This window comes from Neophocaena asiaeorientalis, unplaced genomic scaffold (assembly GCF_003031525.2).
Source record: "Neophocaena asiaeorientalis asiaeorientalis breed wild unplaced genomic scaffold, Neophocaena_asiaeorientalis_V1.1 scaffold85, whole genome shotgun sequence".
Taxonomy (NCBI): domain Eukaryota; kingdom Metazoa; phylum Chordata; class Mammalia; order Artiodactyla; family Phocoenidae; genus Neophocaena; species Neophocaena asiaeorientalis.
Window position 1 is genome coordinate 11,300,152 of NW_020174301.1, and position 12,993 is coordinate 11,313,144.

The 12,993-nt window shown below is 52.2% G+C and overlaps 1 protein-coding gene across 4 annotated transcripts in view; it reads left to right on the plus strand.

Moving 5' to 3' along the window:
- Positions 1-10,119, plus strand: part of TACC2 (transforming acidic coiled-coil containing protein 2) — a 186,178-nt gene extending 176,059 nt beyond the window's left edge. For all 4 annotated transcript variants that reach the window (XM_024756028.1, XM_024756027.1, XM_024756029.1 and 1 more), the window contains 4 exons: positions 5,332-5,492; positions 5,709-5,815; positions 6,207-6,327; positions 9,571-10,119. In XM_024756028.1, coding sequence (XP_024611796.1) covers positions 5,332-5,492; positions 5,709-5,815; positions 6,207-6,327; positions 9,571-9,636 — 455 coding nt within the window. In that variant the 3' untranslated portion in view covers positions 9,637-10,119. The remainder of the gene's footprint in view (positions 1-5,331; positions 5,493-5,708; positions 5,816-6,206; positions 6,328-9,570) is intronic.
- The last annotated feature ends 2,874 nt before the right edge of the window (positions 10,120-12,993 follow it).

Consider the following 12,993-nt stretch of genomic DNA (forward strand, 5'->3'; position numbering starts at 1 on the left):
TTTTTTTTTTTTTTTTTTTTTTTTTTTTTGCGGTACGCGGGCCTCTCACTGTTGTGGCCTCTCCCGTTGCGGAGCACAGGCTCCAGATGCACAGGCCCAGCGGCCATGGCTCACGGGCCCAGCCGCTCCGCGGCATGTGGGATCTTCCCGGACTGGGGCACGAACCCGTGTCCCCTGCATCGGCAGACGGACTCTCAACAACTGCGCCACCAGGGAAGCCCTCTTTTTTCTTTTTAAAGAAAAAGTGAGAAAAGGCCTTTTGCAGAAGTTCCAAGCCCAAGTCTTTTCACTGATGATCATCATTGAAAAATGCTGTTATAACTCTGGGTGCGAGGTGTGGGATCTTTGTTTATTTATTTATTTGCTTAGGTCCATGATAGCAGTTTTTTAAAAAACATTTTACTCCAAAGGACATAAGCTTACTGCAAACCACAGCTTGATGCTGTTTTAGCAGGTGACCCCTCGTCATCTCGAACGTTTGGATATGTCACACCACACCTCTAGCTTTTGCCCCAAGGTAAATATTACCGCAGCCTTGGGAACAGTGAAGAAGCTTCCAATTGAGTGCTTTCCATTCAAAAAAGCTTTAATTTTGGTTTATTATAATAAAGACCATTTCTCCCAGAGCTCAAGGGGAAGCCCATTGGGGTTTTTTTAAGGATCAGCCTCATGGTGTATGCTTTCTATCAAATGAAACCTCTCTGTTAAATTGGTGTAACATATGGATACATATGGATGAGATAAAAAAAAAAAAAAAACCTTGGAACTGAAACTGCTGCTGAAAATGGTCAGAAGGAAGGATTTATATCTTCCAGTACACATTGTTTGGCAACCTTTCCGCATCCTGGAGTCTTGGGACGTGAAAATGTCACTCAAACCTACATGGCTCATCTGGAAGCATCCTTCTGCATCTCAGTCATACATTTTTATCTTTTACTTTTGACGATGACGTTTAGGCCAGTGTTGAAGAGGACCTGAGCCTTTGTCCTGACAGCAGGCCGCCCAGAGCAACCAGATGTCCTGGCTCAGCTGGTGGTTTGATAGAAGCAGACATCCCCTCTTGAAAACTGACAGAGTCAGAGTCTCTAATTGACACAGTGGCCTGTCCTTGTGGTGACAGAAAGAGTATTGGACTTTGATGCTTTCCACACTGCAGGTGACAGTAGTTAGAACAGTGTTTTCAATTCAGACACAGTCTGAGGAGCATGTGGAACCCTGACTCCAGGGATTAAGGCCACACATGCCACCCCCCTATCCCCACCCCCTCCAGGAGACCTGGCGTGTTTGGCCTGAGAGCCCCTCTCTTCAAGAGCTGTGAAATTGCCCCTCTGAGCACTTTCCTGTTTTGGGGGTGTTTAAGCACTCTGCGGGTGGCTCTGCGAGACCCCCTCCCCAGCGTCCCTGGCTGGAAGCAGTGCTGTCACTGGGGTGGCTCCTCATGGTGTGTCTGTTCCTCATCGCCCCCTCCCCATCCTCACTTCCTGTCCCATTCATCACCCACCTTCCCAGAGCTGTTCTCATCCGAGAGGTGGCATGTCTGTGGGTGTCATCCATCAGTCACTAGCAGGTCGCCGATTAGGGCCACTGTCAATTTCAGGGTCCTTGTGTCCTTGCCGAGGATGGTGTGGGGCTGCGGCATGGCTGGAACTCACTGTAGCTCTCGGCGGGACCTGCCTTCTTTTGAGGCAGGAAACACACCCATATGTCTCATCTGGATCCCGTATTTTTCGTCTCATTTCCTCTCACCCACCCACCATTCCTCATGGAAAGGGAAACTCAGGCCCAGAGAGCTTGCAGTTCAGGGCCCAGAGTGAACGTAATAGCATTTTGAAGTTAAAACCAGCTTCTACCCAACTTCCACTAGCCTTGACTCCAGCCTGGCTTCCTGACCTCTGTTTAACCTTCACACATGCTCCATGTCGGTGTGACATCTGTCCTGTCATCACAGTCCGTTCTCACCATATGTTACTAAAGAGAATATGTTTCATTAAGTTCAAATATTGACTATTGAGAACAAAAAGGGATTTCTGTGCTTTCTGCATTCCAGGTTGTTGCGATTGATTTTTTTTTTCCTGCTTTCCTAACAACTGCCCTGATTATCTGTTTTGCTTCCATTTTCTGTTGCTTCTTGCCCTTTGCTTGCAAAACAAACAGGCAAGCCTGGTAAGTAAATGCTTTTTCACCTAATTTGACACCCGCCCACTGCAACCCTTATTTGTTTGTTTGTTTTTCTATTTTTGTTACTTTTGCTTTTGTGTTTTGGCTGCATTCCCCACATGGTTTAATAGTGTTTCCGCCTGAAAAAGCCAGAACATCTCCAGGGCGGTTGTTTTATTGTTGTGTCTATAGAGCATCTTGTGTCTTGAGCTGATTTCCTGCTTTGAAGCACCTAGCAGCATTTGTAAGTTACAAAAAAAAAAAAAAAAAAGATGTGTGAAGCATTTTCTCCTCCTCCAGCATTCTCTCCTCCTCCATCTCCCCCACCCCGGAACAGGGAAATTCTATTTTTACAAGAGTTATGGGGGGAGGAAAGGAAGCTGAGGCACCCTAATCTCAGATCCAGGAAATCAGATGGACTCCGTTTGATAAATGGCTCCTTTACCAAGCCAAGTGAAATGTATACATGGTGTAAAACCAGCCCAGAATGTGCATCGTACAGCTTGCCGAGAACTAAGGAAGCAGCTAAAATTCAAAGAATAAAAACAAGCATTTGGTTACTGGTGGAACTTTGTAACGCCCTTTCTTTTAGGAGTCTAGATGTAGCAAACAGATTGCTGGCGGTTCTGTTCTTGCCATATGTTAAAAAGCTCCCCCTTCGTGGGTCACTGCAACTTGACATCATACCAGTTGGGGGGAGGCAATGATGCTGCTGATAACGGGTCACTGATACTGGGTTCTTACTATGTGTTGAGGGCTTTATATTTAATCTTCTCCCAGATGCCATAAGATAAATACTGTGATCCCCTGTTTCAGGTGTGGAGGACAGAGCTGAAAACCTCTGCCCAAGGTCACACAGCTGGAAGGTCTCAGAGCCAGGTCTGGAATGTGGGCTCTCAGACTCTGGCTCCTGGGTCTTCACCTCTGCCCTGGTAGCGGGATCTCTGAGAGGCAGAGTATGAGGACCTCAGGCATCTTCCGGGCCTGTGGTTCTCCAAACGTGGTCCCTGGACCAGCTGCCTCAGCATCGCTGGGGACCTTGTCACAGATGCAGATCCTCGGCCCCACCCCAGACTGACTGAATCAGACCCTGCTGGGTGGGCACAGCCATCTGTGTGTGAGAAGCCCCTCATTTTGGAAATGAGGCCCTGGGACCTCGAGGGAGGACTTAAGAGCAAGTTTATGGTCAGGGCTGGAGCCGAAACCAGAATGTGGCCCCCTGTTCCGTGCTCTTCCCTCCTCCCCACACCCGAGAACATGCCTGACGTCAGGATACAGAAAGATGCCCATCTATCGGGAATCTAAGGGGAAAGAACCCAAAGCAACATCTCCTCACTTTTTTTTTTTTTTTGCGGTACGCGGGCCTCTCACTGTTGTGGCCTCTCTCGTTGCGGAGCACAGGCTCCGGACGCGCAGGCTTAGCGGCCATGGCTCACGGGCCCAGCCGCTCCGTGGCATGTGGGATCCTCCCGGACCGGGGCACGAACCCGTGTCCCCTGAATCGGCAGGCGGACTCTCAACCACTGCGCCACCAGGGAAGCGCCATCTCCCCACTTTTAAGGGAGCTACATCCTTCCAGGTCCGTTCCTAAGGGGCTCACGTGGAGATGCAGTTATGAGCACAGCCTTGGGTTTGGATCTGGATCTGCTGCGTCCTCAGTGAACAAGCAACTCGGCTTCTCCTGTCGGAAGGATACGAGAAATCTGCCGCAAGGCTGTGCTCATTCGTTCACTGCCCGGCTGCACAGCGCGTATTGAGGTGTCCTGTGAGTCGGGCACTGTCCTAGTTCTGGGACAGAGCGGCGGACAGAACAGACTCAGGACCCCGCTCCCAGGGAGTGTGCCTTCTACACACACACACGTGCACACCCACACGTCTGATTTCACGATACGGAGTGGCCAGCACTGGGCCCCTCAGAGGAGGCGTTTCCCACACGGGCTCAGGGACGGCGCCTCTGAGCGAGGCGGAAAGCTGCGGGCTGGCGTTCCCAGCAGAGGCGCAGCAGTGCTGAGAGCAGAGCGTGTGGGGCAGGGGTTTGGATTTTGTTCCAGGGCAGAGGGAAGCCCCTGGGGTGGGGTGACCCGGTTTGGACTTCCTGGAAGTGGCTTAGGAGCATTGAATCAAGATAACAGTCGGTCCGGCGCCCGGCACGTGCAAGAGCCCGGTACACTGGCCGCTGCTCTTACCATGGCTGTGTCATCATTTACAGCTGCTGTCCATCCTGCGGCCCAGGCACCCCTCCCAGCTGACCTGGGGCCAAGGAGGGACAGGAGCTCGGGGTGGGGCTTCCCCTCACCCCCGCCACTCTGCTGTCAGCAAAGTTCCAGACGGTTCAGAGCAAGTGGTCCCTTGCCCACCCAGACCAATGATGGATTGGCGTACAAAGCATAGAGAGCGCTGTGCGGTCGAGGGGCTTTTCTATAGAGTGGCCAGAGAAAGCCGTTCCCATCCATATGAGGGGTTTTCACGGGGTTCCAGGCATATTCACGTGCTGTGGCCCACCAAGCAGTCCATTTCACCAGGATCAGCCACTCTGAACTGGGCCAGAATTTAATTCTTTTATGCATAACTGGGAAACTCACTTTGACAGAAATAGCTCCCTTTTCCTGGGAGTTAAGATACTTGCTGTATCAAAGGAAATGTCCATTTTTGTGTGGAGTAGAATTTCAGGGCCATGATTATGTGGGCTTTGGGTTCATGGGATGTTTTAAGGACGAGGAAACCGTTTTTCTTCTCTAATGACCATCTCTTTAGCTTAATAACACTTCAGAAGGGAGATTCCCGCCCTCACAGCTCAATCTACGACACCTTTGAATCTGGACCAACACAAAATTCAGTAGCGACGTTTTCTTTTCTACCTTATGGATCGGTCTGTGTGCTGTGGACAATCAAATAGAATCACCAGGGTCTCCAAGGTTGCATTGATCAGGTTAAAGAATGCTAGTTCATTTCCATCCCATCTAATGTTGCCCAGGCCCAGGTCTGGGATGCTGCGCCCGTGGGTTTTGTCCCTTTAGAGCTGGATGGGCTCGGGGGAGTGGGTCTGTCTCAACCAAAAGCCAAGGTCTGAGATTGCTCGCAGTCAGGCTGAGTTGCATCTGAGGCCTCAGCCAGCCCTGAGACCAGGTCCGGAGCCCATGGGCCCCATCATTTTGTTCCCGTGTCTCCTGCCAGAGGATGAACAGAGGGAGAAGTCGGTCTCCCACCAGACGGTCCAGCAGCTGGTCCTGGAGAAGGAGCAAGCCCTGGCCGACCTGAACTCGGTGGAGAAATCTCTGGCCGATCTCTTCAGGAGATACGAGAAGATGAAGGAGGTCCTGGAGGGCTTCCGCAAGGTGTGTTGATGTTCGCGGGCAGAGCGGAGGGACGCGTGTGGCGGAGGAGGTGGGGCGGGCTGGGAGGATTGCGGGCCGCTCGGGAAGGCCTTCCCTGCAGGCCGGGGCGCTCGGACTTGGCTGTCCGGGGTTACACCCGCGTCCCAGGGCGCTTGGGGTTCCCAAGCCTCCTCGGCATTTCTTCTGTGGGCCGACCCCTGTCCTCTGTCGAGTCAGAATGAAGAGGTGCTGAAGAAATGTGCGCAGGAGTACCTGTCCCGAGTAAAGAAGGAAGAGCAGAGGTACCAGGCGCTGAAGGTCCACGCAGAGGAGAAGCTGGACAGGTAATGTCCCCGCCCCGGGTCTGCTCCCAAGGGCCCCTCAGCAGCCCCGGCCGAGGCAGGCTGGGAGCTCCCGGCACCCCTGCCATCGGCTTGGGCAGGGTGGTTAACGCAGCGTGTTTTTCAATACAGTTCAAGATGAGAGCGCGCCCTCCATTCGCATCCATTTTGATAAATAAGGGATGTGTGTTGTAATTTCCGGGGTACCCACTGGAAGCACCTCGGCATCACGGGCGTGGGGGTTCTCATGGGCTCCTGTGCTCCAGCCTCCATTAGAAAGAGCTGGAGCCGGGTGGTTGGGTTCCCCCTACCCAGATTTGGGAGGAGGAAAGCGGGAGGCATCTACGAGGAAGGGTGATAATTTCTGAACCCCATCCCCGCGCCGTTCCTGCAGGGCCAACGCTGAGATCGCCCAGGTCCGGGGCAAGGCCCAGCAGGAACAGGCTGCATACCAGGCAAGCCTGCGGAAGGAGCAGCTTCGCGTGGACGCTCTGGAAAGAACGCTGGAGCAGAAGGTAACAGGCCCAGGCGGGCCGGGCTGGCCAGACACTGAGACACACAGAGGCTAGGCTTCCCTGCGCCCGTGGCAGCTCCGGGACAGCCCGCATGTCAGGCACTCCCGGGACAAGTTCATGCTTCATGAGCATGGCCTCGCTCTCCCTCTGGAAGATCCAGGTTACCGCAGCCCTGAGGCTGGCCTCTTTTCTGCCTTTCTGGGAATTGCCATTTTTCATCCCTTTTCAGCGTTCATTCGTCAGATATTTGCTCAGCCCTTGCAGTGTGCCAGGCGTAGTACTTTACTCCCTGCATCCAGCGAGTTTACCAGTAAGTGGATGGTACCCACCAGGCAGCCCCCTGGGCAGAGACAAGCGGCTGCTGCAGAACATGGGCAGCGTCAGGGTCAGAAGGGCCCCCAGGTGTCCTCTCATTTTCGCGGATGGTGGGGTCCTCCTGAGGTCCCTCAGCTTGTCCCCAGATTTCCCGATTTCCAGTCAAGCGCTTGGACCACCTTAAACACCGTCTCCCTGGGTGTCCAGACGAGAAGCCCCTTCCACCCAGGGGTGCTGTGAATCTGATTCTGAGTCAGTGTGCACCCCCATTCTGGTTGATTTACTGAGCCATGGGCTTCCCCAGGATGGGGTCATCAGAGGGCCCAGTGGCCGGGGGCAGCAGCACTTCACATTCATTGGGGTCTTGATGGGCGTTGGTGAGGATACTTTATAGGCAGGTAGCAGCAGGAGCCCAGGGTGTCTCCCAAATGGCCTCTGCTCCCCGAGAAGTACCCATCCAGGTTCCAGCATGGCTGGCTGGGGTCCCCAGGGGTTCTGGGCCAAGCAGTGCTAACCTCTGCAGTGGGCAGGTACCACCTCCCACGTCACCTGCATGGTGTCAGGGAGAGATTCAGGTCCCTGCCCCTCCCTGCCATCCATCCTGACCCTCGGCAGGCCTGGCCCTTCACCTCGGTTTCTAGGTTTGTAATGTCGGAGGACTGAACCAGTAGATCTTGAAGGTTGGACGTTGTTCCCTCTTGTTTCCATCGGGGTATGATGGTGTTTAAATTGCATCCTGATGTTAGCTAAATCAATAGAGCTAAGACCAGGGTCAGGAGAGATGCTTTTCAAGGCACCCGGCCTGTTCAGATGGTTACGGTCGCAAAGTGAAGGTGATTGATGCTAGGTTTTCTGGCAAGCTAAAAGACAAGGAGAAAGCAAGTTGGATTTGCATTGTTTTGGATAACAGAAAAAATACAAATGTATCTGCAGACATAGTTTTGTCCTAAACTAAGACTCAGGAAGAAGGGGTTAAGCACGTGAGTTCTTCGCTAAATGGCTCTAAGTGATGTGGAGATGGTGCTCTCTGTTTTCAAGAGATCCAGAAGCATGATTTCCCCCCAGGGCAGCTCTCAGGTGACGGCGTTGGGCAGTTCACCCAGTCGGGACTTGATAAAGCGAGCTGGGACTTTTGCCCAGTGCGCTGAGCTCCTTGATGGGGCAGTTTCCTGGGCGGTGACAGCCAGGACAGAGCTTGGGAGAACCTCCAAGAACTGATAGCTAGTGGGTCTGCTAGTACCTCTCAGCATGCCTAATACATAAAATCGCCAAGCTGTATAGGAGCCAGGCCGACCTGAATTTGCATTCCAGGTTTGCTACGTCTGACCAACTGTGTGACCTTAGCACAATGCTTAACCTCTCTGAGCCTCAGTTTCTTCACTGAAAAGTGGGGGGATAATAATGGCTACCTTTAAGGGACTGCAACGAGCACAGAGTGCGACCACAGGGCCTAGGCTGGGTTTGCATGGTGACCGGCATGTGGTAAGTGCTCCAATAAGATGAAAAATCACTGTTGGCAGCCCCAGCAGTGGCAGTAGTGGCGATAATAGTTTCAGGATTAGTGGCTGGTCCTGCAGCCCACGCAGAGCCCCATCTTCCAACCGGCATTTCAGTGCCTCAGGGAGCCGAAAACTCTAGACGGGCCAAGGCCAAGGGGATGTTCCAGGTGGGGCTCTCTCCCGGCGGGGCTGGTGGCAAGGCTGCAGCCAGGACCGAACCTCTCCCCTGCTAAGGAGGGCTGATTCCTCCCAGGCACCGGCTCAGTGATGAGTGGCACCTGGAGCCCAGCTGGGACACAGGGCACGTGGCTCCGGGCTGGAAGGTGTCTAAGGCCCCAGGGTTTCCGGGGAAGGGCCTCAGGACAGCCTCAGGGCACAGGCTTGTGATTGACTTGCCTTCCATGGGGACCTCGAGGAAAAGCTGGCTGCTCAATGTTCTGCGGGTACCGGAAGGATCTCGCCCCCTTGGAGAGGACCCTTCAGGATTGGCTGCTGAGCCGGGTCAGCATCAGGCTCGACGTTTAGTCCATCTGAGAGCAGAGCCACTGCTGTCCAGACGGAGGCGTCGCCCCGTCGGATCCCCGTCCACTGCTGTCCAGACGGAGGCGTCGCCCCATCGGATCCCTGGCCACTGCTGTCCAGACGGAGGCGTCGCCCCGTCGGATCCCTGGCCGCTGCTGTCCAGACGGAGGCGTCGCCCCGTCGGATCCCCGTCCACTGCTGTCCAGACGGAGGCGTTGCCCCGTTGGATCCCCGTCCACTGCTGTCCAGACAGAGGCGTTGCCCCGTTGGATCCCCGTCCCTGGAGAATGGGTAGTGTTGTCGGATCGCTGGTGCAAGATGAACACGTAGTTGACTCCTCTTGGCGGGGCTTCCGAGGATGGGCAAGGTGTGACTTGAGGAGTCTCTGAAGACGTCTTGCATCTGCCCTCACCTCTCTCCTCGGGCCCTGTATCCACAGCACCTCCTCACCTGGCATCCTCTGAATAATGCTAGGGATCCCATCCAGGTAGAATTGCTTATCCCCTCTGGTGGCATTTCTCAAAAAAACCACCATCCTTCTGTGCCCATATCCATGGAGACAAATAAATGGAAGAGAACCAATATTAGTTAAGCCTTTACTATGTGCTGGTCACTGTGCAGGGAACTTTATATTTCTCACCTCATTTAATTCTGAGAGAGACAGATGTTATTAACCACACATTTGAGATAAGGAAAATTGAGGCTCAGAGAGGTTGTGTAACTTGCCCAGGGTCACACAGCTAGAGCTGGGATGTACAGATTGTTTGGCTCCAGGTCATTTCTTTTGCTGCTTTAGATAAATTCAGGGGGACCAGGTGGCCCAAAGGACCCCTTCCTCTTAAAAAGCTCAGTGACCGTTCTGATTGACTTGATTTCAAACAACCTCTTTTCTTGTCTTCATTTGCAGAATAAAGAGATAGAAGAACTCACCAAGATTTGTGATGAACTGATTGCCAAAATGGGGAAAAGCTAACTTTGAACCAAATGTTTGGACTTTGACCATTGCGTGCAATATGACCGTCGGCACACTGCTGTCCCTCTGGTTGTGTGGACAGGTTCTGTTTTCACTTTTTCGTATGCACTACTGTATTTCCTTTCTAAATAAAGTTGACTTGATTATATGCAGCACTAAGGAGACTATCAGAATTTCTTGCTATTGGTTTGCATTTTCCTAGTATAATTCATAGCAAGTTGACCTCAGAGTTCCTGTATCAGGGAGATTGTCTGATTCTCTAATAAAAGACAAATCGCTGACCTTGGCCTTGCCCTTTGTACATGAGTTTCCAGGGTGAGCGGCTTTTGGATTTAATATGATCATGTACAGCTTGCAAAGGGACTCTTGCCTTAAGGAGTGTAAACTTGATCTGCATTTGCTGATTTGTTTTAAAAAAAGAAAATGCATGTTTCAAATAAAATTCTCTATTGTAAATAAATTTTTTTCTTTGGATCTTGGCAATAAGTGTGGCTGTGATTTATTTTCTGGGAAAGGTTGGGTCTTTTCTCACCTTTGTTAAATCATATCAGATTTGGCCTTTCACTCTTCTCTGTCTGGGCTCATTTTTTTGTCCACAGATTTAAATAACATTTCCTTTGTTTATCGTGGCTGTGTTTGTAAGATGAGGCAATTGAGAAAGATTGACTTGCTACTTAAATAATTGAGTGTGTTAAATTAACTTAAATTTTGTTTTTACAAATTCTCTTGGACTTTAGGGGGGCAAAATCTGCTTCCCTTTATTGGCTCAAAGAGGTAGCAGGCTGTCACTCTTCCTGTTCATTCCTTTAGTCTGTGCAGATCAACCCTGAAATGTTGTCCATTCCTCTCCAGAGGAATAGGAAATGGTGGCTATTCAGGTAATTAAGCCACTTTGGAGGTTAGGGATATGTCTGCCTTAGATTCCCTAACTGCTCCTAACTTTCCCAGGGACCCCAGCCTGAAGGGTGGGTGTATAAGGGCAATGAAGGGGTAGGGGAGGTGTCCCAGTTTCCCAGGATGGCCGTAACAAATCACCACAAACTTCGCAGCTTAAACAACAGAAATTTACCCCCTCGTAGTTCTGGAGGCCAGAATTCCAAAATCAAAGTGTAGGTGGGGTTTGTTCCCTCTGGAGGCTCTGAGAGTCTGTTCCATGCCTCCCCCGGCACCTGGCCGTGGCCGGCAATCCTTGATGTTCCTTGGCTTGTAGCTGCATCATGCCAGTCTCTGTCTCCGTCTTCACGTGGGCTTCTCTTCTTCTGTCTCACATCTGCCTCTCCGTTCTCTTACAAGGACACCACTCTTTGGCTTTAGGGCTCATGCTGTATCCAGGATGAGCTCATCTCAAGATTCTCAATTACAGCTGCAAATACCCTATTTCCAAATAAGGTCACATTCACAGGTAGTGGGATGTGGATGTGTCTTTTGGGGAGGACACCTGTGGTGTGGGGTATTGGCTTGGAAAGCAGTCCCAAGCGCCTGATGGCCCTGAGCTTGAATGCCCCTCTCCTGCCCAGCCACAGTGGCTAAGGGATGCTCCCCTCCCACAGGCCCACCCCACCCCTAGCAGGGCAGGCCCTGTGCAGCCTCAGCTGGGTGGCAAGGGGGTGGGGTGGGAGGGTCTCTTCTATAACGTACAAGGTAGATGAAGCTCAGCTGTACCACGCAGGAGAGAGAGACACAGCCTGCCTTTCTGGGAGAGAATACCTGCCTCTCGTCCCGCTGTCACCCTCACTGGACACTGGGCAGGGACCCTAACCAGGGCAGGGCTGTGCCTCCTGCCACCGCCCAGCAACCTCTGCTTGGTCCAGCCTCTGGGTACACCTCCCAGGGCTCAGCCGCGGCCCCCTGTCCCCCATGCTCACTCGTCCAGACCAAACCCCCTTTCCACCCCACCCCCAGATTCTGACCTCAGTTACCTTCTCATTCCTATCGCTCGAAAGCTTTAACTTTTTTAATTAACATTTCCATCGCTAAAAATCTACAAGTGCAGGTAAGAAAAAACCCTCATAATCCCCAAACCAAGAGATGCTATTAATGTTTTTTTTAATTAATTTATTTATTTTTGGCCGCGTTGGGTCTTTGTTGCATGCGCGCGGCCTTTCTCTAGTTGCGGTGAGCGGGGACTACTCTTCGTTGTGGTGCGCGGGCCTCCCGTGGCGGTGGCTTCTCCTGTGGGGGAGCACGGGCTCTAGGCACACGGGCTTCAGTAGTTGTGGCACGGCGGCTCAGTAGTTGAGGCTCACGGGCTCTAGAGCGCAGGCCCAGTAGTTGTGGCGCACGGGCTTAGCTGCTCCACGGCATGCGGCATCTTCCCAGACCGGGGCTCGAACCCGTGTCCCCTGCATTGGCAGGCGGATTCTTAACCACTGCACCACCAGGGAAGCCCTATTAATGTTTTTAGGCTTATATTTCTATGCCTTTTTCCCTCAGTGTATGAAAGACTTATTTTTATGAAAGTGGATTATTTGGAGTTACGTGTTGTCACACCGACACAGCCATCTGCAGGGCCCCTGCATAATATTTTGTAAACCCTTTTTTCACCTAGTACTATAATGTGGCTATCACGCTATGGTAACTCTTATATAAATAAATATCGCTGTTTGTCATCATTTTGAATGTCTTCCATGGAACCAAAATGTATTTAACCAACTGCCCACTGATGGACATTTATACCGTGTCCAGTGTTTTGCTATCATTATGCACGCAGCTGCAGTGACTTTCTTTATGCACATATGTTTCTGAATGTGAGTCTTTCCTTAGGTTAAATTCCTAAAGTGGATAACCTGGGTGAATGCTGTCACTGTCTTCCAGCCAAAGGCCACCATGAACACAACAGTGGTTGAACAAGTCGGGTTTATTGCTAGTTGCAGTGAGGGAGGATGCCCGCCAGGGGGAGCCGTGGGGCATCTCAGTAAGTGGGTCTTTAGGAGGCCTGTAGATACACAGCATAGGATTTGGACTTGGGTGAGGTGAGTCTGGGGAAGGCTTACGGAAGCAGGGCTTTGCTCCGTATTGGAGGTGACAGGCCCAGAGTGAGGGATGCCTGGCTCCCTGAGCAGCTCCTTTCACGTAATCCTTGCTCAGCAAAGCCTCTGTGCTTTCCAGGACATTCTAAGTGAAAAATTGAGCGGGACAGGCAGTGTTCCGATGGGGGCGGGGTGGAGATGTGCGCGTGCGCAGGCCATGTGAGCAGGAGGAAGGATGTTTACAAGTGAGCACCCGCGGGGTCTCCACTGGGGTCAGTGCTCTCTAGCTCTTTTTTTTTTGTGGTACGCAGGCCTCTCACTGCTGTGGCCTCTCCCGTTGCGGAGCACAGGCTCCGGACGCGCAGGCTCAGCGGCCATGGCTCACGGG